Here is a 27,815-nt window from a genome sequence, read left to right on the forward strand (position 1 = left end):
CGGACATTAGGGCTGCTCGATTATGGCAAAAATCATAATCACGATTATTTTGGCCAATATTGATATCACGATTATTAAATACGATTATTCATTGACTTTGAAAACATCCATTTATTGAACTTTTAAAAAAAAATTCGAACACTATGTTTTTAACAGTTGATTACCCTGAATTTTAGGTATAATTCAACTGAAAAACCAATACAATAATAAATTATACATTTATATCTACATTTAAATAACTAATAACAAAATAATAAATACCAATAAAGATCAACAAATATTTTGGAGCGCACTTCCACAACCTAGTAAACATATAGAAATATGATAACTAATGTCACGTAATGTTTAATTATACTGCTACCCGCAGTGCTCTTATTTTGGTAACCCCTTATCCGGAAACCGGAAATAGTGGTTAGTAAAAGTTGACTGTACGCTAGAGTCAACTTTTGACTCTAGGGCTGCAGTCGAATAGTCCATTTAGCTTAGGAACCTTCCTAACGGAGTGAAATGACCCGGAAGTCCCTCAGTGGCAGCTATGATAAGTGCCGTTCGAATTCTCTAAAATGATAGGAAAGGAGGTTTCAAACTTCCTTTATAACCTCCTTTAGCTTAGGAACCACTGGACCTCCCTAACCGAAAGGAGAGGAGAAAATGCTGCCCCACAATGCATTGCAGCCGCAGCATTTGACGTCACACAACAGTCGGCCGTTCACGGAAACAATCGATTATGACGGAGAAATTATATCATGAAAGTTACGGTGCTTATTAAGCCTTTTAAAACGTATGTGGTAAGTTGCCAAAGTGCTTTGTTTTGAACGTTCATCAGTATTATACTCAAAAAGAGAAATATAAACGTTAGTTTTTACTGATGATCAAATAAAGTCAACATTTCACTGAGCTGTGTGGGGTTTGTTCTACTTTTAAAAGATGTTTGAATGGTGATGTACACAGTGATAGGTGTTAAAGACTAACGTTTATAATAAATACATTTGTATTGATTTTAAGATATTTTCATAGTTCATACAATCATACGTATTGGGATCATTTTTTTGTATTAATGTGGACCGGAGGGAGAGGGTGATGAGCATAAGTTTCACTTTCCTATTTTTATTTCAATTCCAACTTTGGTCATGAAGAATATGTTTCTCTGTTGTCCACGTTCATAAAGCAAAGCAACAGCATCAGAGCACGGTGCAGAGTCTCTAGATGAATTTACAGTAGTCCCTCGTTCTTATTAAACATCCATGTTGTAGTCAGAAAACTGTAGTTTCCATAGTTTCCTCACAGCAGCAGACACACATTCATGACGTCCGCTGGCGCATCATAAACACGTCGGATAGTGAAAGTGCAGTCGGATTCTCTAAAGCACCGCAGTCTCTTCTCCTAAATCCTTTTGAATTCTCCTATCCACTATCCCTTAACCCCGTGACGTTTCACTCAGAGGTCAAGGAATAGGAGATAGGGTTAGAACTTAGGATCTGCTTTTTAAACTATCCGAACGCAACCTAGGGCTTTTAGGGAGGGGCGAAAGTGCACGCGCGGGCAGGATGTATAACGCAAGACAAATTGAGAGCATCATTGCGAAAGGGAATGCAGCAAAATAAGTTTTATTTTGATTACGTTGTTTTCGTAATCGTTGCAAGAAAAATTGCAATTGAGATTAAAATACGATTAATTGCACAGCCCTAGCGGGCATCCAGAAACATTCAATTGCTTAGTAAGTATGATTATGAGGAAAAAGTTGTCAGATTTAAAGGTCCCATGTCTTGGCCATTTCTACTGATCATAATTCCATTGTTGAGGTCAACTAGAATATATTTACATTGTTCAATGTTCCAAAATCACATTGGTTTTCTCATACAGCATCTCTGTAAAGTACTTTCAAAACACTGACCAAAACACACCTCTTCAGATTGGCTTTTAATTTGTGAATTATGTTGTTTCGCTGTTTTAATATTTTTTTATTCTATTTTATCTCGTTTTATCACCACTGTAAAGCGTCTTTGAGCACCTGAAAAAGTGTTTTGAAATTAAATGTATTATTATTATTATTATTATTATTATGTGTATTCACTCTCTGTCCTAAACGCCTTGTTGGAGCTCCTGCCCCCCCTATGAGCCCACTGTGCTCTGATGTGTGTTTATGTGTTACAATGGCGTTTGTTAGCAACCAGAAAATGACACCAGTAATGACAAACAGATGAGAATGCTGCGTGGGGTCTGGGTGCCGTGTTGGCGGGACGTTGCGGGGCTCGCTGCTGCGAGGAGCGGACAGTGTGAGCTGGATTACTGGTGTCGTTTCCTGGTTGCTGTGTGGGGTCTGCGAGACAGCGCGGAACTCAGCCTGAGCACGTAAGTGTGTGGCGAACTGTGAGTGGAGATCCACGGAGCCGCGGCTGAGCGTGTGTGTGTGAGGAGCTCCACGGATTGGTCTATTTGGACCTGGGCATGGTTACGTCACCATACTCAGGAAGAAAAAAAAATGAAAAAAGAAAAATCTCCGTTCTGGGGCAGCATAGACAGGTCTTTTCTGTGTTAGAGTTTTACTCGCTACAGGGTGTACTTTGAGGGTTAGTGACTTTGCAGACCGTTTACATGCAGAGAAAGCTACATAACGCACAAGGGGACGGGTAATAACCAGAAAAGCATATGATTGGACCTTTAAACCTTCAATCAACTTCAGTGTTACTGAATAAAATGATGCCTTGTGGTTTAGGTATTGAAGGATTATGTAGATTCGTGATAGCCATTCTGCCTTCGCCAAAGCTATTACTAGAGTATCTATTTTGAACAATGGAAAAGCTGGATTACCGTGTCTTTACTGTGTAACTTGTTGGATTAGAAGGCTTTCAACTCAACCAAATAGGGTTTCCAATGTACAGCATGCATTCTCACTAAGTACGCATGCACAGTAAGATTTGCAGAAGCATTTCCTACCACTAATGTGGATTTACTGATATGGATACGGGTATGTGTCTCCGGCCGGAGCCTTCTGGACAAAAATAGTCAGAGTGAGGAGGCATTTATTGTTCAGTGTTTACATGCAGAAATAATGTCTTTTTTTGGATTAAAGGTAAAAACCTAAATATGTTGTGCAGGTACGTGCATATAGACATTGTTAATTCAGACAATTCACGATTTGATTTTCAATTAAACAGATCAAATCTGTAAAAAAAACTCGGCAAAACATTTTTCTCTTTACATTTTGGAATAAAGTGATCCTATTTTACAAATGTAGCCTCAAACCCAAACTCAAAAGTACATCTGTGCAGCTGTGCCAACTATATTCCCTATGTATATATTTGTAAAATGTGTTCATCCCAGTCAACTTGCCTTCAGCTGATTGGACTGGACATAGCTTAACACCGGGCTGTTCAGCTCTGCTCAGTCATCTTTGGAATGCAGAGAGCACATTCCTTCCATATAGGGCACTCTGTGAAAAAAACATGTGTAATATAGCCTCGAATAGATTGATTTGTGAGCCAGCCAGGGATATGGTGCGTGGTGTTGAAACAAAAGTGAGGAATATATGGCAGAACTGGTGACTGTGTCTGTGCATACATAACACACACTGATTGTAAGCTTCCTAGTACTTAGGTATCATAAGGTCACAAGGGCATTTTTTTATGCTTCTAGGGGTCAGGCCGTGTCAGGAACCAAAGTGTTTTATCTTCTACTACACCCTGGGGCAGAGGTCCGCACAGGTCTGTTTCTTCTATCTCATAGTGCTCCTACAGGATTTCCTACGATTATGGCCAGCTCCTGTAGGGAGGCTGATCACTCCCTGGTCCCTTGTGTTCTATGTAAAACCCCTCTGCCCCATCTAACAAGGAACATTTGTGCAAACCCTACAGATTTGATTACAGAGAAGCTTTGCTTTATAAGATATGTTTATTAGTCTTGATCCAAAATAAATGCCATTTAAGTAAAGAATGGCAGCTTGAGGCATGGTAAAGGAAAAGTGTATATAACATCATGGGTCAAGTGACTTTTCTAAGATGGTTACTGTAATATCCTTGGTGCATATCATTTCTTGGCAGGTTGCATATTGCTTACTGGAAGCCGGGTGCATTTACATACAATGCTTAGACTAATCATTCACAGGCCTCCCTATTTTAGCATATGAAATGTCATCCGTGATAAAGAGGCTGACTGCACAAGATGAAATACGTCCCACGCCTGCCACATTTGTGTTGGCTCCTCTGTGATCTGTGGAATCCCACTGCAGCTCGGGCATCACTGAGATAGACAGACAGTACAGCTGGAACAACCTCGACATCACTTATCTTCAGATGGTGTCAAAGGCATCAAGAGAGCCACTGTTACATTTAAGAGGGAGCAGACAGTGTATGTGCATATGATTTGTAGTAGTTTTAAACGTACTACCCTTCATGACTCCTATAAAGTGAGAGTGTGGATAGTTGGAAGTTGGGTTCAATGCGGTATTTATCCATCAACAGTGACTTTCCGACCGGGATTTGAAGCTGTTATCCATGTTTCGCCAAAGTCCCCAGACACAATTTAAAAAACATGTATTTTAAATCTAAACACAGGGGTTTCTGGTAAATGTTTCTCAACAAGCCAGATGGTTATTTAGCAGGCAGCTGGTGCTTGTATGACCCTCTGCAACTCTAGCTCTAAACTTGATACCTTTTAAGTCCGAAACCCAGAGCCAGAAGGGAGCAGCATGTCATCTCAATAGACTAATCACAGGTGAAATGAGTCGTGAAGGAGGATACAGGATAGCTGAGGGACGGAACAGAGCATGTCAATCACATGGTGTTTAACGAAAAGACACATTTGAATGATGCTTTACTCAATCATTAGTCTATAGTTAGCAATAGTTCAAATGTATGATTTGAAGACACCCTTGTGGTGGGAATTATTCACATGAATGCAATTCCCATGAGCTCTATGGAGCGTTTTAGTATCTATTAACCAAGAGTTTGGTAAATACAGCCTAAAGGCAACTTACTGTTTGAATTCACGCTCTACGCTACCAATCCATGACACTGTTCACGACCCTCTCTTCAGTACCACACCTGTCAATATCCATTCCAACTGATTCCCACGGATGTTACCAATGGTAACCAAATAGCTACCTCCCTCTCCCCCCCGACCCCCATCCTCAGCCAGTACTGCTCCAGTCGAGAACATAAACAGCGTCTCAATTCAAGAAAAGGCACAGATCCAACTCTGTGTCTGGGACTTGTGGAGAGCCCATTGAAGTGAATGTACTGACCGTAACCCAACCCCTCGAGAGGGGAGGTCAATTATTCTACTGTATATGTGTAAACTAACCGAACAGCTTAAGTGAGAATATTTAGCCGGACGCTGTGAGTTATCAAAACGTCCTACTGCGAGGCGACCTATAGATTCTCTGGGCTGGTGATTCCCCCTCAGACTCCCACCAGTCCTCACCTCTCTAGGCAGCCTTTAAAATGTATATATGCAAATGTGTTAGATTACACCACTGAACAACTGGACAGAATTAGGTCTTGATACAACTAAATAAACAGTTTAAAAATAGTCAAATAATTTGAATTCACTGTAGGCACTTCATGGTCTTACACTAACCAACAACCCTGACCACGGCTCAAAACTATTGTTCTTCCAAGCAACTATAAAAGGAGGATTGCAAATAATTCCAGATAGGAACTTTCAAAATGTTCATATGAGGTTACATGAGTTTAAGATTTAGTTTGGTTGTGTGGGCTGGCTGTTCTTTCTACAGCAATGCCGCGATGAAAAATGGGAGCGAGAGTTGAACAGAGCATCTCTGTATTCTGTTTTAATCAGCAGATTAGATGGTAGTCACTCCTCACTGGATGTGCTTGTTGCACATGTTGATTAGTCATTAATTGGCAGCTTTCATTATTTGAGAGCAGCAGCGTAAAGTGGGGCTATAAGAGAGGGCCTGATGTCATGACGGGGGAGGCTGAATAGCACCAGTCTATGGGAGAAAGGCCTTTTGGAAAAGTGGACAGTTCCTAATTGGATGAGGATTTCATTGGGCTGCCTGGGAGAACTGGTCTTATGCAATGGCATGGAATAATGAATGAACGGAGCTTGGAACCAATTGTTCTCGTGCACAAGTAATGGTGGTCCGGAGGGCTGCATTAGATGGATATGCCTTCTCATGATGCCATCTTTACTACAACTGTTGGTAGCACATATTGTATTTAAATGACTGATGCTGCGAAACGCACAAAACTGTTGCATTTCTGCTACACACAGCAAAATGGCGGGTCGCCCTACATCTTGCCCAAAAAGTAGCACTTGAACACATCGCAAAGGATACAGCCAAAGGCCAACTAGCCATATGTTCTGCAAATAACTCTCCATACAAACAGGTCACAATAGTCCATATTAGTCATTAAAAAACTGTAACTTTTTCTAAGAATGCAGATGAATAAATGCATTTTCCCTCCTTACTTAAGACCTACTTTTAAGCATCCACTGTGTTGTGGTATTGCATCATTAACATCTAAAACAAGAGGAAGTGTCAAACCCAAATAAAAGTGACCTTGTAGATAACCATTTAACTAGTATCAGAAGTTCTATGTGACCACTTGGTACAGAGGACCAGGATTTATTTTATGTACTTACTCTTAGGAATGCTAACAAACTTGGCTGGCTGATAAAAAAAAAAATATTTAGAAGGACTGAATGAAAGTCCTATTCCTAAGCACCAAAGTTCACCACACTTAACCCCTTATTGCTTCTAAGTCTGAGTATAATACCAGAAAACCAGAGGGAAGAAAAATGCCATTATGTATGACAAAATAAGTGCATACATGGTGTGTGATTAAGTGATTGTAAGAGGGAATCAGAATGAGGTTTAGGACAGTGCTACGACTCAAGAAAATAAATGGCTGTGTTCCTGAAGTGGGAATTGTTCTATGGGGGCAAAGCCCCCTATGTTTTTAATCATACGGTATCAGATCTAGCAAAGCCAACTAACCATGGTTTGTTTTGATTTTGCATTGCAGATTCCAGCTAGTATATGGTCGGTGCAATAGGAATCGGGGCAAAAGTGTGTACATATGTGCTTAAGAGATCATTTGGTCTGGCACATCACTGTGTGTCCACCACACCACATTACCTGCACCCACACGAGCATGTGCTCCCTCAGGTGTTCTGTTACTTACAGAATGGAGGCAACATTCCTGCCTCTCACACAGGCTGGTGTTTCAGCCACATTTGGTCCAACAACAGACAGTGAGAAACCCAACCCACTGTACACTTCAGTGGTTAAACAAGCAAGCATTGCATCACCTTAGGTCACAAGTGGAAAGTGGTGAGAATTGGGTCTGTATAGGTCCATATTTACAGTATGGAGGAGGAGGGGGAAGAATAATACCACAAAATGTTTCATCTGGCAAAGCTTTAGATTCTTGGAAATGACTCCTTACAAAGCAAAACATGTTTGCTCAGCGGTTATAATGGAGAAACCAAGGACATAAAACAGTAATTGGGCTCTAATGTCAATATGGACACATGAGTCTTAAGGACTGTTAACTTTTGGAACCAAGTTGCTTTTCTTTTAGATCCAGGCAGAAAGAGTCGACTGTGCTGAGGTCCCCCCAGCAGGCTTGGGTTGATAGTGTCATGACATCAGGGAGGGGGTATTAACAGTGCATAAGCCTAGACGAACCAGTGCTGAATGACTGCTGGTTGACGCAAGACCCAATGGAATGCTGCCTGGAGCACGACCACAAGCTCTTATAACACCAATACCAGTTAATAGGATAACACTGCCCCTTTTCCTCATGGATGGCAGCTGAAACTATAAGCATACACTCAAGGGAAAGCTGGGCAAACAAACTTATCTGCACTTGTATATCAATAAAAGGACTTGTTTTTCAAGCGAAGCTCGGGTTTTTGGTTATGGTTACGCAACACATTTCTGTGGGTATCACTGCCAAGCACAAAGTAATTCAAATCAAACAACAAATGGATTATGCATTTTAGATTCTTAAGAGTTTCTCAAAATACGAAAGACACAGGTCTGTATAGAGCAAGTTGAGTATAGCTTATTGTAAGTATAATTATGTGCAATATGTGCAGTCAGCAGCCTTTGACAGCCTGTAGTCTCGCAGAGTTCATGCCCCGTCATGCCTGTGCTTACTGAGCATAGACTTGAAATAGCAGGACTGGTGCTGAGGGGGTGAAAGAAACCGCAGCAAGAGCGGTTGCCATGTGCACAGAGATGTGACCACAACATAATTAAATGAAAGAAGGCAGGAAATAATGGCCAGGGGTAAAGAAAAAGAGAAATCTTCTTTGGCTATGAATGGGAGAGTGTCAAAAAAGACTTGAAAAGACAACTAACATGTTTTAGACTGTGTGCTGCATTCAGAGGGCCGTGCAGTTTGTGTATCTACATGTTCCAGTGCAGGTTGCCAGGTTGAGTGGAATATCAGCGGTTGGTCAGATTGTGTGTTAGGCTTTAGTGACTCCAGAAAGGTTGCTGACTGAGCTTTGCTTGTCTTTACTCTGAAAAGTTTTGATGAGGTTACATTAAAGGTCCCATGACATGGCCATTTCTACTGATCATAATTCCATTGTTGAGGTCTAGAATAGATTTATATTGTGCAATTTTCCAAACTCACATTGGTTTCTCATACAGCATCTCTGTATAGTATATGTGTATTCACTCTCTGTCCTAAACGGCTTGGTGGAGCTCCTGCCCCGCCCCTCCCTGTGAGCCCAGTGTGCTCTGATGAGTCCACCACCGGTACAGCGGAACATCAGTAATTATGTGTTACAATGACGTTAGCAACCAGAAAATGACACCAGTAATGACAAACAGATGAGAATGCTGCGTGGGGTCTGGGTGCCGTGTTGGCGGGACGTTGCGAGGCTCGCTGCTGCGAGGAGCGGACAGTGTGAGCTGGCTTACTGGTGTGGCTTCCTGGTTGCTGCGTGGGGTCGGCGAAACACAGCGAAACCCAGCCCGAGCACACACAGACTCACAGCCTCGCCACGTCCCGCCGTCTCAGGCTGAGAAATCCGCGGAGCTGCAGCTGAGAAAAGATTGAGTGTGTGAGGAACGTAACATAACGGCTCCGCGGATTGGTCCATTTGGGTATGGTTACGCCACCATACCCAGGAAGAAAAAAATGAAAAATCTCCAACGAGGCGTTCTGGGCAGCATAGACAGGTATTTTCTGTGTTAGAGTTTTACTCGCTACACGGTGTACTTTGAGGGTTTTTGACTCTGCAGACCGTTTACATGCATAAAAAGCTACATAACACACAAGGGGACGGGTAATAACCAGAAAAGCATGTCATGGGACCTTTAAGATATACATTGTTTTAATTAACCAAATAGTAATTAAGGCAGTATGTATTTAATGCCAACATGGACTCAAAACCACCAGAGACCATTAAAGAGATAATGTTCTCAGCATAATGTTCTCAGCATTTCAACTAGTTTTTCCCAAGAAAGTTTACTCTGACAGGACAGATTTGGGATGCATTACTTACAAAGTCTTAGCATGTATATCAGTCCCTATGTTCTTCCTTCATCCGCAACTCCACATTTTCAATGAGAAACCTGATCTGCATTCAAAACCTACAGGCCAACATCGATAGTACCCAGAATCATAAATCCGGTTGGTTATGCAACTTTCTGCAGAAGCTGCATGCAGCCAATAAAGAAATTGATATGGAAGAATGCCTAAAAGACAGGACGGATTAAATCTTAGATCTATGAAGGGTTGCTTTGTCGAGACTTTTACAAAAATATAAATGCAACACTTTTGTTTTTGCTCCCATTTTTCATGAGATGAACTCAAAGATCTAAAACATTTTCTATATACACAAAATAACCATTTATCTCAAATATTGTTCACAAATCTGAAAAAATCTGTGATAGTGAGCACTTCTCCTTTGCCGAGATAATCCATCCCACCTCACAGGTGTGGCATATCAAGATGCTGATTAGACAGCATGATTATTGCACAGGTGTGCCTTAGGCTGGCCACAATAAAAGGCCACTCTGAAATGTTCAGTTTTATCACACAGCACAATGCCACAGATGTCGCAAGTTTTGAGGGAGCGTGCAATTGGCATGCTGACAGCAGGAATGTCCACCAGAGCTGTTGCCCGTGAATTGAATGTTCATTTCTCTACCATAAGCCGTCTCCAAAGGCGTTTCAGAGAATTTGGCAGTACATCCAACCGGCCTCACAACCGCAGACCACGTGTAACCACACCAGCCCAGGACCTCCACATCCAGCATGTTCACCTCCAAGATCGTCTGAGACCAGCCACTCGGACAGCTGCTGCAACAATCGGTTTGCATAACCAAAGTATTTCTGCACAAACTGTCTCAGGGAAGCTCATCTGCATGCTCGTCGTCCTCATCGGGGTCTCGACCTGACTCCGGTTCGTCGTCGTAACCGACTTGAGTGGGCAAATGCTCACATTCGATGGCGTCTGGCACGTTGGAGAGGTGTTCTCTTCACGGATGAATCCCGGTTTTCACTGTTCAGGGCAGATGGCATGGCGTGTGTGGCGTCGTGTGGGTGAGCGGTTTTCTGATGTCAATGTTGTGAATCGAGTGGCCCATGGTGGTGGGGTTATGGTATGGGCAGGCGTATGTTATGGACGACGAACACAGGTGCATTTTATTGATGGCATTGTGAATGCACAGAGATACCGTGACGAGATCCTGAGGCCCATTGTTGTGCCATTCATCCACGACCATCACCTCATGTTGCAGCATGATAATGCACGGCCCCATGTTGCAAGGATCTGTACACAATTCCTGGAGGCTGAAAACATCCCAGTTCTTGCATGGCCAGCATACTCACCGGACATGTCACCCATTGAGCATGTTTGGGATGCTCTGGATCAGCGTATACGACAGCGTGTTCCAGTTCCTGCCAATATCCAGCAACTTCGCACAGCCATCGAAGAGGAGTGGACCAACATTCCACAGGCCACAATCAACAACCTGATCAACTCTATGCGAAGGAGATGTGTTGCACTGCGTGAGGCAAATGGTGGTCACACCAGATACTGACTGGTTTTCGGACCCCCCCTGACCCCCCCAATAAAGCAAAACTGCACGTTTCAGAGTGGCCTTTTATTGTGGCCAGCCTAAGGCACACCTGTGCAATAATCATGCTGTCTAATCAGCATCTTGATATGCCACACCTGTGAGGTGGGATGGATTATCTCGGCAAAGGAGAAGTGCTCACTATCACAGATTTTTTCAGATTTGTGAACAATATTTGAGAGAAATGGTTATTTTGTGTATATAGAAAATGTTTTAGATCTTTGAGTTCATCTCATGAAAAATGGGAGCAAAAACAAAAGTGTTGCATTTATATTTTTTCAGTGTATAAAGTTGGTCTAGATCAGCGGTTTCCAGAGTGTGAGGCGAGCCTCCCTGGGGGGGCGCCAGAGAGCTTCAGGGGAGGCGCAGCGTGAGAAAAAAAGAACGAGAAAAAGATGAGTAAAGTGTCACTTGCACACTTTTGGCTGTCTATGGAGACAGCCAAAAAGGCTGAAAAAGTGCTCATTCCCTTCAACTCCACCTACCTGTGTGAGTGTGGGTTTTCCGCATTCACTTTGATCAAACGCAAGTACCGGTCAAGGCTGCAGCCAGAGGATGATCTGCGTTTATTCCTGTCTACATTACATCCCCGCCAGAGTCCTGCACGGGTCTGATTTTCAAGACCCGGTCCCGCCTGATACCCGCGACGTGCAATACCGAACGTATTTTAACTTGATATGAGATTACATTACATGTTAGACGCTTTTATCCAAAGCGACTTAATACTGTGGACAATCCCCACAGGAGCAATTTGGGTTGAAGTGTCTTGCCCAGGAACACAACGACATGCTGACTGCAGTGGGGTTTGAACCTGTGCTCCCCTGCTCCGAACACCAACGCACTAATCCACTGCGCCACACACCTCCTACCTCCAGTTATCATTTAAAACAATCTAACAATAAACTAGTGGTGCACTTACAGAATGCATTGACAGCATTTGTCTGAGTGACAGCTTGAAGGGAGATAAGTATGCAAGAGATACCTACATATTGTCCCCATCAAACCCACTTCAGTTTGATAAGACTTCCCAACACACTCCCTCTGGGAGCGCTCTTGAACTTATATTCATTCAGTACTCCAGAGCTGCTTAACAAGTGCACTGATAACACTTGTTATAGTCTGTTCAGTAATTACAAACATATACTTATTGCATTAAGCTGTGCTCGCTCCAAAAACTGAAAACCTTTCAGTTCCTCACTTTACCAGGATCCCCTGGAACCCACCCAACAACCCCCTGTGGGACCCTGGAGCCCACTTTGGAAACCACTGCAGTAGGGCTACATGAGTAACTCTGGGAAAACGCCTCTTTCTCCCCCTCCCCGCCCCCAAAGCAAATGCTGCCAAAAGGATAAGGCGATAAGACGAGACTGGCAAAACTCTCACATAATTGAGTCTGTGAAGGGTCAACGCGGGGGAGCTGGAGTCCAACGGGGTACATGTTATCATGTTTTATCAAACCACTGTAAAGCGTCTTTGAGCACCTGGAAAAGCGCTTTGAAATCAAATGTATTATTATTATTATTAGAAAGTAGGCTATGGGCCACTGTAGGGTAACTGCTGTTACGCAATCGTAAACAAGGCAGGGATCAAAATAGTGTTGCCCATGCCATGAGACGCTCGAATCACAGTAACGGTTGAGCAAGGTGCACGAGACTCAGAAAAACTAACCCCGGAACAGTGCACGATGGAAGTGTCCCACTAGAAAAGATAGAGTAGAGTGAATATTGCTGAATGCAACAGCCTGACCCGATGAATAAACTTGTTTTCAAAGTTCAATAACTGGCCGCTACGTTGTCAGAGAGAAGGGCACGGACCGGTCCCGCGAGGCGGTTAACGCGCAGTGCGCACATGTGTTCCGACCCGCAAAACATAATCACAACAGCATATTAAACTTGTATTACACGCGCTAACTGCCAACTCCCCGCGGACTTTGTATGCCCACCCCCCAATAAGAGGCATGGGAACAGCGTCTTCATCCGGTAACATGCACTCACCTTAGAACCAGAGGCAGGCTACGACCCTCAGAGACGAACACTGAGTGGCAGTCAGAAGTCAGGCAGTCGGCGTTGGATCAGGCCACGGTGGTCAACATTCCCGGACTGGACAGATAGACAGAGGCTGGAGGAAGTGGAGAAGGTGGAGGAGGAGGCGAAACAGTGGCCGCAAAGAAGACTGTTGGCAGCTCATACAGTCGGACGGGGAGCACACACACACACACACACACACACACACACACACACACACACACACACACACACACACACACACACACACACACACACACACACACACACACACACACACACACACACACACGTGCATACGCACACAAAAACACGCACACACAAGCTTTCAAACAACTCCTCCCCCTTAGAACAGACCACGCCCACAAGTGAGGTGATTAATGCGGCGTTCAAGTCTCATGGGAATAAGGGCGTGTTCAGAGGATTCTGCTGTTTTTTCAAGAGCTCAGTTCGGTGTGTGCTGTTCATAGTAGCCTATCTGTACCTTTAAAGTGAAATAAAGCGAATTAAAGAGGGCGTTGCCTACTCTATAAGAATATATATTTGACCAAGTTGTTATATATTCAAGTTGTCTTACCCCATATAAAACCGATACCAAATATTTTTTAAGGAAGACAAGCAGTTGCTCAATAGAAAATTGTTCTTCTCTTACCTTTCTCCTAAATCAAGTTGTTGCTTAACTTCATGTTCATGGAAAACATAATACAACCTCTAAATCTTACTGGTATTTAGAAATGATATTGATATAATTGGTGACAATGATTATAGGCCTACTAATTTACCTCGCAGTTTTCATTCGCTTTGAAGATAAACAACCTTTAAAATATGCTAAGAATACTTTATTCATAAAACATTTGTTCAATTCATACTTCAGTTTCTTATACTTTACAGTTTTAGGCAACAGGTTATTTTAAATACACTTTTATGTAAGAAATTAAACCCATTGAACATTAATGTTGAGTCATACAACAAACATAAGCAACATTAATGGCTTGACTTTGGTCGGCCCAGGTTTAAATAAGGTTAAATAGGGGGGCTTTGAGGAATATCTAGGTAAGATGGTATTGTTATGCACACTGTTGTTTACTGAGGACCATGTTAAGACAAATTAAACAAACTTGAATTCAGCTTCAGCCTTTCATAAAAAAAAAGGGTAATAGTATTTGTTAACTGGCTTAATAAGGGCTAAGGTTACTGTATTGTATATGTAAGCTCAGTGGTTAAGATTATTACCATAAGATACTTTAAGGATATCAATGGTAAACCAAAGTAGTCACATGTTAATAATGCCCTGCTCTGACGTGCACAATCACAAATAAAATCACTGTGAAGTATGCATATTGCACAACTGGGGGTCAAATCTCATTGCACCAGAGTAACCTTGGAGCACTGTTGTACTTATGAGCCTTGTGAGGATATTGCATAAGACATTCGGATGTGTATATGACTGACAGCAACAGGTGTACATTCACCTCGTGGGTTATTGTAATTTAAACTGGCGAAACATAAAACATGTAGGAGGAGTGACATGCACCAGCTTGAATTGAAGACCACAGCCGAGTCAGATAAAGCTCAGTCTCAGGCAGAAATAAAAACATGGAGAACTAGCATTGACTTTTTTTCCATATTTCATGTAATATTTCAGACTTGGGTAAGCTTAAATTATGTGAACACACCATGGGAATCTGAAGTGCAAAAGGTCATCAGTCCTGTGTGTATGCATCTGGTTTAAGAATAACAAGGGGCTCACACTGTGTCCCATCAGTGTTAACATGCACTCAAAGAGCACACATTGTGCAGTCATTGCATCACAGACATACAAACACACATTATCACATCACTCATATACAGTGTGCCACCATGCAACAAAGCATTCTTCCTGCAGGACTGCACTGAGACATAAACTAAACACACATTATGTTGATTTCCCCTCATCAGACATTCAGCATCACACATAGGCCTTTTGTTAAAATTGATTGATCAGATATATAGTAGACTACTTAACATCGGAAAACAAAGTCAAAACAAACCCCTGCTGATGATCGATCTCACTGTCTCCATCACTCATAAGTCAACTTTAACAAAGCTGAGTAATAGAAGTCAAGGCAGTGAGGGAAAGGCTTTCACTAAAGTGGATTGCCTTAAGCCCTACATGTAAAACTGTTATGGCAACAAACTTACCAACATGTCTATAAAGGCGTAACCAAAGCCAAACCTAAATTGTATAACTGCTGTTGTCTTATGTGGTGTGATTTTCTGGTAATTCTTGAATTAGAGGTTGTTTACATTGTCGGTAGCTTCAAATGTTTTGGAACCGTATGTTTCAACACACGTACAGACTCATGACAAAAATATCACTCACCCACAGGGAGACAAGAAACCACACGATTTGTAAAGTAGATCAACTACAGAATTTGTACCCACAAAAGAAGAGCCTGTGGTCCTTTGCAGGTATTTACATCCAAGATCACTCTTACAAACTCTGACATATTCCACTGCTACGACAGTACCCAGTAAATGACCAGTCGCCCTTCATTGGTACAGTATGCACAAATCCCACCATTTACATTTTACCTGGTTACATCTTTGCCACGAAAAGGGGATATTTATTCAAAGAGCATTTGTTTATAATTAAAGACTTGAAATTGCCCCACCAATATGTGTACACTGTGTTTATGTGTGATTGCACAGCTAATGTGAATATTGGCATCATTCTAAGGGAAGGAAGAAAGGCACAATGACTAGTGTTTCAGGAATCAGGAATAGAGGTTAGGTTGAAGTTCTGCGAAAGCCATTTTATGTGACCACATAGTGATGAGTCAGGGTCATGAGTGGCTGACTGGAATAGTAGCTCCTCTGTATTGTGGTAAAGAGAAAGAGAGGTTACAATATATACATATTTTCTGCAAAAGGCTCAGGCACATTTTTATTGTAGAAAGATAAAATACAGGAATATCAGGTGCAAGTCACTTTGGAGTTGATTGCAAAATTATTTATTGAATCAAAAAGCAGGGCAGACAAAAATAACCGTCCCCAAAAAACAATGTGCACTTGAAACTTAAAAAGCAATAGCTTATAAAATGTTCACACTATCAGTGAAATAGCTCTCTATAGGATTTGTATCAAATATTTTACTGTGATTCTCGTGTACAAAATATACAATGCTACAATGTGCTGTAGGCTATTGCGTGAATGAAATAATCCCTTCTAGTTAGTGAAAAAATCAAATATATCTCAAGGTGTTCCCTCTCATGGAAAAACAGGTGGGCATGAATTAAAAATAATCTCTATAAAACTAGGACTCCCTTTACTCAGATTTCTCACAGTCCACAGCAGCAAGCATTTATACCTGAATATGAATGCTCTAGGTTTCTCATAGCCATCATAGCTACTCCACACTGTAAACTTATAATGGAGCGCAATGGAATGCAACACCATGTGCCTAAATTAAGGCAACCTAAACTACTGCCTTCTTACAGCTTTCCTACGACCAATCGCCATAGTAACTTGTTGGTTTCTTTGCCCATTGATATCTTTCCATAACAGTGCTTCAAATTTTTTGACATTTTAAGGAGATAAAAGGTTAATCTTAATTTCTCAAATATATCTAACATCAAAGGCACGGTCAGTTGTATTGCTACTGTACAAGTATATGTTTCTGCAGGCCACTCACGCATTACAATGTCTTTATAGATCTTAAACAGCAGCACAAAATGATGATTAGAAGCTAAATTAGAAGTATATTTAGATAAAAGGCACAAATCAGTCATCACCATCTTTTTCTTTCTCAGAGCCAAGAAATGCAGAAGTTGGCATACTGTATGGACCAGATCTGGTTAAAATACACTTTTAAACAAAAAAATCAAACATCATCAATGGATATATCCATTATTTTTGAAAATGCACTTAAGTTTTCAGTTTTTGTAATTTGTTAGACAAATAATAGTTGAAATCTGGAAAATCAGCAGATTCAACTTATTGCACCCTACAGTATATAGAATATTTAAAGCAAACATCATATACATAACACTGAGTGAGCAACAGTTTAAGGCATCCATAACTTAACTGAGGGAAAAAAATCAAGGAAAAAATAAAATCATAAACCATTTAAATCTGCTTTCATTGGCACACACTTTGTACAACATTCCAGTTAAGACTACTGAATTCAAGTACAGATGGCAAGATATGTTTAGGAACTGCAAAATGTTGTAAAGATGGACATGAACTCTCTCCAGCAGGCTATTGTTAAACGCTAACTGATAGAACTGATATTATACATGGAATTAACTGCAATCCTTTCACCTGTGACACAATTATCAGAGAGATCGTATTGGTTTGGCTACTAAGAACAACTTTCACAACATAAATACATAGAAGTAGTATTTAAATATTCTCCTTTCATACAAAATCTTTTAAGCATAAGGCCCTGGTTGGTTGTCAGAGGTGCGAAACCCTTTATGAACAAACGATCATATCTAGATGGCAATGGCATGTAAAAACCATTCTTTCTTTCTTATTTTTTATATTGGAATTTGTGTCACGCCTTTGATAAGGTTCCCCACAACTTTCAAAAAGCATCCACTCAAAATGTTACTCAAGTTTTCCAAAAGTAATTTGCAAAAGCACAATGGCAAAACAATAACGACCTGAAACTATATATTAATAGCGTTAATATGTCCTTTGTTACGGTGGTGTGGGCGTCCCCTCCTATGGCTGAGGGAGTGTTGAGGAGGTTGTCTGGATTGTTCCCAGTCTGCCATTCACTTGGACTGTCTTTCTGGGCGCAGCAACCTAGTTAAAAGGAACACAACAAGTCATGTTTATAATTCTCCACTTGGTGGTAAAAGTTCATGTATGGTGGGCAAAACATAGAAAAAATGCCTTAACTAAAGAAAGTTTTATATGTACTTTTTTTTAGCTCAAGTCTGAATGTGGTGAAAATTATTTACCTTTCGTCTAACTAAAACAATGCAAATATTAATGAGAAAACGTTCAGTCAACTCTACTTTTACACTTTTTCCTGACCTGAAATTCAACTTTATCTTCTTTAAAATATTCATACAGCAGTACAGTAGGGCTGTCAGTAGAATCTGTGAATGTGTTTAGTTTCCAGATTCCCTGCTGCAGCACCACAGGAGGGCTTTCTTCTGCCAGTGGTGTCTTTGAACATTGCAAGACGTGAGAAACCAGACCGAAAGATGTGAGAAGAAAGAGGACACTATCATAGGCCTTTTTTCTTCTGTGTGTCTGGCTTTCTTGTCTCAATCTGTTATGTCTGTCCCCCTCCTTTCTTCTTTGAGTCTCTATATGGGTGAAATTAAGCTGCCTTGTCCACCAAGACTCATTAAAAGTAAAATGGAATATTTACGATATTCATCACTTGCTGTGCTAATGCTACATATCAATCTCTTTGTTTTATTTTTAATTTCTTCACTAGTTTATATATTCCCCTAACTTTTCTGCAGATAGAACTGAGATTTTGAAGCCAGCAGCCTCTGGTAATATTTGATCATATGTGACGTGTGTGATATTTAAGAGAGTCTATACACTTATCACTGCCTTTTCATGGAGCAACTGTATAATTGAAATCCCCACAATGCAGAGTAGATAAAGGATGTAACAACGTTTACTCTGTGGTGTAAATGTATGCTTTTGTTTCCCGTTATTTGTACCTTTTTTAGCCTCTCAGCAGCAGATCCAGTGCGGATAGCGTCCATCATAGCCTCCCTGGTCGAGGCAGGGTTGATGGAGGCGTTAGCACCTGCCACAGTGCTAGTCCTACCCTGGGCCAAGAAGACAGGAGGAGGAGGTGGAGGTGCCATCATGGGTGCTGGTGGGGGCGGTGGTGGGGTGAAGACAGAAGGAGAGGGAGAGGAGGGAGGGCCTGCCTCCTCAGATGTCACGGTCCTGAACTTCTCAAGCTCATCAGCAGACCCAGATTTGGTCTGTAGGAAACAAAAGAGTGAACAATGGTAACTTTAGACATGTAAACATAGACAGGGGCTCTCACATATGGTCTAACGTCAACCTCTGAACCATATTCTTTAATCTAAACATCATTTGTTCTAATCTTTCTGCATTGAATGTTTTTACTTATGATTGTAACATTTATATATTGTTTTTATAACTCCATTGTGCAAAGTGGTTTAGTTTTCTTTATTTATCTTTTTTTTCTCTAAGAGAAGTTGTTATGTCTGATTTAGTCATGTACCATTCCAGAGATTCCACTTCTGGTAGGAACCTCCAGAATAAAACCGCAGATGTTTTAGCTCCAGAAGCACGTTTTCTGCCCCTTTCATTCCACAAGGGTTCTTATATGAGAGCAAACCACAGCTCACAGTCCATACAGAGGGATGGAAATAGACACCCGTGCTTGCATAACTTGGTTCATGCACCCTTCTGTGAGCTGCTAACTAGCTTACAATACAGACAGAGAGTTCAGCAGTCACATTTTCTAGTAAACATCCTTCTTGTCCCACCTGTAATGCTATAAGGGCATGTGTTTGTTCTCTATTAAAGTCTAAGAGTTTATAACAGCCTAATGCTACAGGCTAACATGCTAACAATGACAATGCTAAATGCTGATTTATGTTCCTCATCTTTTAGCTTGTTAGCATGCTGACATTTTTCTTAATAACATTTAAAAGAAGCATCCCTGTTCTATCTGTAGCTGGTGGAGTGAGTTTACAGAAATGTGGTCATAAACAAAATATATATAGAATGTTGATGTGGTGGTGACACAAGAGGAAAATGATGAATCATCTCAGCGCCATCTTCCATGGAAATGAATGGTTGTCAAGACATTTCTAACCATACCAAATATGTCATAAGATCAACAAAGGGGATGAGATTCATCCACTAGGTCGGACCATTTATGTATGTGCACAAATAATATAAGCAATGTGGGTATATTCAATGATTAATTTAAGGAGGTTCAAAGTGGATGAGAAACTTATTATGAACATAAAAAAACACATCATACTGTGACTTTAAAGGCGTGGTTCGGCTCTTTACCACACCCCCTTGATATGGTCAGACATGGGGTGATATTGCGTAAATAGCTAAGAGTGTTTTACCTTCTTCAGCCTTCCGGAGCTGCTCTGGGCTCTAATGGCAGCCAGGAGAGCAGATCTCTCATTCTCCTCCTCTACATAGGAGGCTTTCTTTGTGATGCTGGGACCAGAAGTGGATAGCTAATTAAGGATAAAAAGAGAGGAATTATTATTATTCCAATATAGTCTTCCAGGCAAAACCTTCAGCTGTAATGGCAACATTATTAACATAGTGCATTTCTATTATTTCCAAAATGCCATATCGTTATCATAATTGCTCTTTCCTCAACCATCATCCATGTGCACTGTACAATGTGTATCTCACCTTCTTGAGCCTGTCCCTGGCTCCGCCTGTCTGTAGGGCCTCCATCAGGCTGCCATGCAGAGACGAGTCTTTCTCAACAGACTTAGAGATCACTGGTCTGAACTTTTTTACTGGCCCAAACAGGGTAACGGGTGGAGGACCTGTGTAAGCACTTGTGTCTGTCAATGTGACAGAAGGCTGGAGTTTTGCATCAGGTATCAGATTGGTGACTGCCTTGGTCGTGCCCCTCGTGTTCTGAAGACAAGATGAGAAGTTGTAAATAACTAATTGACAGTGATTATTTGTATTTAAAGCATTTGTTTAACAGTAAAATATTCCAATACTGGGTTTACTCACAGTTGGCCGGTCTTCGGACACAGTCTTGGGGGCCGTGGGAGGTTTGGCAAATGAATGTGGAGTTCTGCTTTGTGCAGGGCTGGGGCTTCTCAGACGAATTTGTTTAATATTATCGTTGTCATTACTGGCAATCATGTCATTTTGGATTGGCCTACTAGACTGAATAAGCCTATTCCTGGCTGTTTCTGTTTCCAGCGAATTAAAACTTGCTTTGGTGGATCCGACAGAGCTTCCAAATCCTTCCCTGTCCGGTCTCACTCCTGCAAAATCTCTCTGGCAGTCAGAAATATACTCTGGATAGCTCATAGACCTCGTAGGACCGGGCGGGTTGGATTTAGAAGAAGAGTGATTCTCCTTATTATCTGACAAAGATGACTGGGAGGATTGGTTTGGATTCACTTGTATGGAGCGACCTGACCTCTGGAAACCGACAGTCTGTGACTTCGAAGAAGAATAGGAGTCATGTACATTAGAGATAGAGCTGGGTTTAGCTGAGGTCTGTGGGGTGTATTTAGTGATGGCAGACGCCACATATTGACTGGAGGTCCGTCTGGATGGTCTGAGGAAGGACAGGTCTCTCTTCAGGTCTGGAAGCATGGGAGGGGGAAGCGTAGGGTAATTACTTGGCTGGTGATTGTTTTTGGACACTGAAATGTTGCTCTCCATCTGTACCTGCTCTTCTTTTGCAACTTTGACAGCTCTTGCTGGTTCTTTCGCTTCTTCTCTAACCATCTCTTTAGGCCGCGTCCTCTCTGCAGGTTTGTAAACTGGAGTTTGAGTAGTTTTCAGGTCCTCAGTGTTACTGCTCCTTAAAGTAGTTACTGAGATTGCAGCGGGACTACTTTTCAGGTCATCTGTGGTCTCTTTAACCTTATCACTGACATATTTGCTGTGAGGCACAGAACTTTCTTGTCTTTCGTTTGAGCTCCAAAAAGCTTTGGCTTTTCCAAGAAGAGGAGATCCCTCACTGGAATTAAGTCCAGACTCATCACCGACTCTGTTTCGGGAGGTATCCCCTTTCACCATGTTTCCTTGATCGTCAATCTTAATGGCACCGACAGTTAGTTTGACAGCTGGCTTTTCCATTGCAGCATGCACAACAGAAGGTTTGGGAGGGACCACAGTGAAAGTTTTCATACCGAAGCGTGATGTGACGTTACGAGTTATTTGACTGTGTGAAGTATTAGAGCTGCAGCCCTGACTAACTCTGTGCATCTCTTCATCTCTCTCTACAGGCAGTACTGATATCTGACTGTCTGGTGGAAAAACAGGCTTCTTCTCTTGAAAAGATTGAGCGTCACTTTTCACGGGGTCAGGCTTGCTGTGTTTCTGCTTGTCTACATTGGATTTCACTGCTGATGTTCTTTGTTTTTCCTCTATCAAACTGTTGGTATCAGTGACACGCATCTCTTTAGTTTTTGTCTCTAGTATCTTGCCTTCCTTCTTCTCAGAGATAGACTTATCCTCCAGTGACTTTCTATGCTTCTCAGATTGAGACAGCTGCTTAGTGTTTGCACGGCTGCTTTTATTACTGTCAGCAGCTGTACAAGCATTGTTGTTTTTGTTTTGTGGCTCCACACTGGACTGCTGACAAAAGCCTGGAACTGTGGTAAGAAGGGATAAGAAAAGGTCATTTAAAATATATTATAATAATACAACTGTCAGCAGCGGCAATGTATCAGCTCTTCCATATCGTTCTTCCTACCTTTGCTGCCAGCAGTCCTGGTTAGTGACTTTGTCTCAATCTCTACAATGTGGCGTTCATAGTCCTCCAGTACTTCATCTATGGCTGTGACTGGCACATCCATGTCCACTACGGACACCGGCACCTCATTACTGTCTGTGGACATGGTATAAGGAGACTTCTTTGCTGAAGCTATATCTATGTGATCTAGAAAATGTGGAATACATTAATACATCATACTTTGGGCACAGATTTATTTCTAAACATATTACCATGGCTATAACTTCAGTTTGAAATAGTCCCAGTCATGTGAAACATTTCAAATCTATTTGACATCAAACTACATAAAAAACGTATATGCAAACGTGATGTTGTAGTGTTACGAGTGTTTAATGCTTTACTGAACTGCAGAATATATTACTTCCAAGGTATGTCGAGCCTTGGAAGTAATGTATTATTCATAATAAAGAAATAAAATATACCAGTTTAATATTATGGGTATGCGATGCTCACCCACCTGCAAGGTTCGCTTCAAAATCTGCAAAAGTCTGATGGAGCTGGGCTGTGAGCTCTGGGTCATGTTTTTTTTTTAACCTGCCAGACTTTTCTTGTGGGCTGATGTCATTGTGCCTGAGGATAGAACACAAAAACATGTGTCAATAATACATATTGAGCTATGCACATGTGAAAACAAACACAGAGTCATGAAACATTTGTAATGCAAAAAACAGATTAGTGCGTAGGAACAGCCATAAACTAGCACTGCCCATCATTCTTATTAACAGTCATCCAGCCACCAGCTGTTATGTGCTGCTTATTTGATGCTGTTGTTACATCTGGCTCCCTTACTTTCACCAAACTGCCCCAGAAACCAAAAGGCTCAATGCAGTTCAGCAGTTGACGAATGAAAATAAATGTTGGTTTCAGATATTTAAAATAAATAAATTTCACTTTTGTTGCCTCCTGCTGGCTCTCAAACACGTAGCCGTGAAGATATTATTACCACAGTTTATACTTCCTTCACTCTTTTTAATGGTTCAACAGAGCATTATCATGAGTTACTGGCATATTAGCCATAACAAATTGCAACAAGGAGGCCAAACCAAATATAATGTCAGTGATTTTGAGAAAACAAGGTTTTCCTGGAAAACAGAGCAGCCGGCCGCATCATGCCAGTCCCTGGATTCATAAAAATGCTCTGAGTAATAGCAGCAATCCAGGATTTGAGTCTGGTCACATTACCATGCACATTTCACAACAACTTAAAAGGTGGAAAGTGATCTGGGGCTGCAATAATTTCCCACAAAAGCCTTTGAATAAGGGCCTAGAAACTACGGATGGGAATTTGAAAGCAATTGTATATTCGAATATTCGACCCCCCAAAAAACGATTAACCGGTTAACCGAAATGTACATATAAAATATTGGGTAAAACATTTTTTTTTTATTGTACGTGCGTCGCTCTCAGAGAGAGGAGACGTCTACCGCTCCATAAGATACGTTTGCGCGCCAGTGTGTGTAACTGGAGAGAACGCAAACCCCCATGGCGGTTAATATACGATATTGTGGTCGTATTGTCTGTCCTCACGAGGACGTGATGTCCTCTGAGGAAAGGCAGAAAGCGTATTAGGGTGAGAGACACCGCTAAAAGCTCCAGGTAATTTATGTGCGCCCGCTGGAGGTCTCTGCTCTAGAGACCCCTCACCGGGCGACCTTCATAAATACCTCCCCAACCTGTCAGACATGCGTCCGTGTTGACCACTTTCCGTGAAAGGACAGCACCCATAGGCACACCTCGTACTAGAAAAGTCGGGTGCAGCCAGTGGCGCAGTGCCATTACGCATCTCACAGTAACCATCACACGGCGCGCAGGGTTTAGTTTTAGGGCGGCCATCCAGCGCTGAAACTCCCTCATGTGTAAGCGTCCCAGTCGTACAACCAGGATGGCTGACGCCATGAGCCCCAGCAATCGCAAGCATGATCTGAAGAGAACATGTTTGCGCAGCTGGAAAAGAGCAACACAAGCTCTGAAAGCTTTCACTCTTTCCGCTGACAAGCGAGCTGAAAAGGGCACCGAGTTCAGGCGTAAACCCAGGAAGAGTATAGTCTGCGCGGGGCACAACATGCTCTTCTCTGTGTTTATTATGAAACCCAGGTTGAGCAGGTGCTTTACGAGGACATTTGTCTGCGTAACAGCCTCCTGCTCCGACTGTGCGAGAAGCAGCCAGTCGTCCAGGTAGGTCGCCAGGCGAATGCCCTGTTGTCTCAACGGGGCTATCGCGGCTTCCGTACATCGTACAAACACCCTTGGACTGAGAGACAGACCAAAGGGGAGTACTCTGTATTCGTAACAGATCCCCTGAAATGCGAACCTCAGATATTTCCTGTGTGGATAATATACTGGGATGTGAAAATACGCATCTTTCAGGTCGACTGATGTAACCAGTCATCTTTTCGCACGAGCTGCAGCAGAGATGTGTGAGTGAGCATTCTGAACTTATATTTTTTAAGATATTTGTTCAGAGCCCTTAAATCAAGTATTGGCCGAATTCCGTTCCCTCCCCGTTTGGGAACGAGGAAGTACTTGGAATAAAAGCCGCCCTGACTCTGCTCGGTACAATAGATATAGCCCTCTTTTCTAGGAGCGAGAGAATCTCTTTCTCCAAAATGAGGGCTGACTCTCCTCGGGCCTGCGAGTGCAGAATGCCCGAGAAGTGAGGAGGGGTGACAGCGAACTGGAGTCTGTAGCCCCGTGTTACTGTCTTGAAAACCCAAGCGGATGATGTGAGCATCTCCCACTGCGTGCTCCTTAGAGCCAGTGAGGATGTCACATCTCCTCCTCTCTGAGTCTCTATTTGTTGTGTTATGGGGCCCTCTAGTGTCTGAACACAGTGGTGCCCCTTATCGACAATACCCACCGACACTGCACATGCACGTGGCGGTGGTGCCTTCACAGCCCAGCCGGCACTGCGCATGCGCGTGCCGGTGGTGCCCTTAAAGCCCCAACCGGCATTGCGCATGCGCTTGGCGGTGGTGCCTTCACAGACCCGTCAACAATCCGCCTTTTGAGAGATGCCGTAGCTGCTCTCAGAAGGGGAACAATTGGCGGGCTGTTTATTGGCTTTATTGATTTTCTTTTCATAATTTTTTTGAGCTGCGGCCTTGGCCTGAAGCCTGGATGCGTCAGCGGCAAATGTTTTATAACAGAATGATCAACCAATGTGTGACATGTGTTTGTGCGGACTTGAGGATGGTGTTTAGGCATCTCTCGAGGCGGCGGGAACACATTCACGGAGGGGAGAAGGAGGGGCTGTCACGCCGCTCGCTTCTTCTTTCTCGACTGCTGGCCGAAATTCTGGGTTGGCTGAGCCTGAGCTGCAGCCGGAACCGGAGAATTTTTAGGCCAGCCTGCCCTTGTCTCCAGCCTGGGCTGGGGACTCGGGGTGAGCTGCGACCTCTGCGTCTTCGGTGTTTTAAACCGAGCAGAGTTCGAGGCAGCTTGGGCAGAGGACTGCTGCTGCGAGAGCAGCGGCTGGACCCTACGAGGGAGGCAGAGGTGGAGTGCCTCGTCCTCCCTCTTCTTCGTCTCACACCTCCTTTGCATGGAGGCGAGAGCAGAGCCGAAGATTCCTTCGGGAACGATGGGCATATCCAGCACATCCTCCTTTTCCCGGTCTGGGAGAGTGGTGAGGTTGAGCCATCTCGCTCTTTCCTGCACCACCATGATCCCAATTGCCTTGCCCGTGGCCTGGACGGCGCAGCGTTGGACACGGAGACAAATGTCCGTGACCGCTGCCATCTCGTCCAGAGTGGCTGCCCCCGGGTTACCCGGCAGGTCCTTGCAGAGCTCCGCTTGGTAGGCGGTTAACAGCGAGGACACATTCAGGGCCCTGGCAGACAACGCTGCAGCTTTGTAGGCCTTTTCAGTCATTGCTGACTGAAAACGGTCCGACTTTTCTGGCAGCGTGGGGTTCCTGCTTGGTGACGGGCCCACCGTTGGTAGAAGGTGAGCCGCGCCGCTACCAGCGGTTCCGTGGGCGGCATGCAGAGCAGGCCGAGCTTCTCCATTCCGTCACAGTCTGGGGAGGAGGCACCCTGGATTGGGACCTTGTTGCTGAAGGGCCGGTCTCTCCACGAGACCGACACCTCATCCAACATCTCCAGGAAGACTGGAAGGAGTTGTCTCTTTTTCCCCGCTGCTTGGGGAAGATATTTTCCCTCGTAGCGGGACCTGGAGGTCTCCTTGGCCATTTTGGGCCACGGGACGTTGAGTCTGGCCGCAGCGCGTTTACACACGGCCTGCAGGTCCGTGCTCAGACCGGGCGAAGCTGGTGTGCCATCGCCCGGGAGAGCAGCACTTGCCTCAGGCTTTGCAGCCTGAGCCGGTGAAGGTGTCCTCTTCCTGTTCATCCGATTCGGACAGGAGGAACGCCAAGGCGTCCTCCTCTTCGTCCTCCTCGTAGTCAAGCCCGAGGACATCCTCCGCGGGTGAGACCATGGTGAGGTCTAACCGGGAGCCCCAGCTTGGTGGGAAACCGTTCCCGCGTGTCTTGCCGTCACCGGGTCCCGGCCTGCCAGGGCGCGGGATTCCGGTTCTATAGCCATAGCAGATAGTGAGCCCCATACCGACACGGAGAGGGGCTCACTCTCTGTGGCGGACGCCCCCTCCTGACTGCCGGTCGGCGGGCCCGTAGACATGGGGGGGTGCTGTTCCGATAGGCTAGCTTGTCGAGCTAACCTTCGGCGGAGGCTCTTAACAGTGAAGCGGACACAATGTCCGCATGAGCCGGGGTTGTCGATAGCGCCTCGGGCGTCTTCCAGCCCGAGGCAGGACGAACAGACCTGGTGTGTGTCTGTGCCCGAGATCTTCAACCCGCAGCCGCAGAGTCGAGCCACCGAGTCCCTGACTCCTCTGGTGTGAGGGAGAGCGGCGTCCATCTTGGTCGCCTCGTGGCGTGGAGAGGGCCCGCTCTCGACAGGTGGGACGGGAGAAAAGATAAAACCACCTTGTCCTTAATCCGGAGAAAAGGACAGTGTGGGTCTTTTATTCCCGGAGAATACTGACTGGTGTGGCAGTATGCTCCTTAAACCCTTTCTTCCTCCGTGGAGAAGAGAAAAGAAAAACGTCCTCACTACCGTGGTGTCGGTAGAGAGGGAGCGAGCTAGCAACAGGTGTGCTGCTAGCTTGAAAAATCGGACCTACCTTACTTTCTCGGGTAAGAGAAGGGCGAGGTCGATTTTAAATACTAACAGCGTTAGTACTACCGTATTCCTGCGAAGCAGAAGGAGTATCCGGCGAGCGCCTGTCGACCGAAATGGGTATT

General features: G+C 43.5%; 2 protein-coding genes across 7 annotated transcripts in view; both read right to left on the reverse strand.

Moving 5' to 3' along the window:
• Window positions 1-13,266, reverse strand: part of grb10b (growth factor receptor-bound protein 10b) — an 81,814-nt gene extending 68,548 nt beyond the window's left edge. For 3 of the 4 annotated variants that reach the window (XM_034102017.2, XM_034102016.2, XM_034102018.2), the window contains exon 1: window positions 13,066-13,266. The gene's annotated coding sequence lies outside the window, so the exon portion shown is untranslated. Of the gene's footprint in view, window positions 1-8,905; window positions 8,981-13,065 lie in introns of those variants that run through there. The other variant, XM_071205829.1, reaches the window with a different exon arrangement.
• A 2,734-nt stretch (window positions 13,267-16,000) lies between these two features.
• The window catches only part of cobl (cordon-bleu WH2 repeat protein), a 78,693-nt gene continuing 66,878 nt past the window's right edge, over window positions 16,001-27,815 (reverse strand). For all 3 annotated transcript variants that reach the window (XM_034102058.2, XM_034102056.2, XM_034102057.1), the window contains 7 exons: window positions 23,010-23,122; window positions 22,514-22,699; window positions 20,809-22,412; window positions 20,473-20,706; window positions 20,172-20,288; window positions 18,768-19,040; window positions 16,001-17,886 (listed from right to left, as the gene is read on the reverse strand). In XM_034102058.2, the coding sequence (XP_033957949.1) occupies window positions 17,803-17,886; window positions 18,768-19,040; window positions 20,172-20,288; window positions 20,473-20,706; window positions 20,809-22,412; window positions 22,514-22,699; window positions 23,010-23,122 (2,611 nt within the window). In that variant the 3' untranslated portion in view covers window positions 16,001-17,802. The remainder of the gene's footprint in view (window positions 17,887-18,767; window positions 19,041-20,171; window positions 20,289-20,472; window positions 20,707-20,808; window positions 22,413-22,513; window positions 22,700-23,009; window positions 23,123-27,815) is intronic.

The sequence above is a fragment of the Pseudochaenichthys georgianus genome, chromosome 16 (genome assembly GCF_902827115.2).
Source record: "Pseudochaenichthys georgianus chromosome 16, fPseGeo1.2, whole genome shotgun sequence".
In the NCBI taxonomy this organism is placed as follows: Eukaryota; Metazoa; Chordata; class Actinopteri; order Perciformes; family Channichthyidae; genus Pseudochaenichthys; species Pseudochaenichthys georgianus.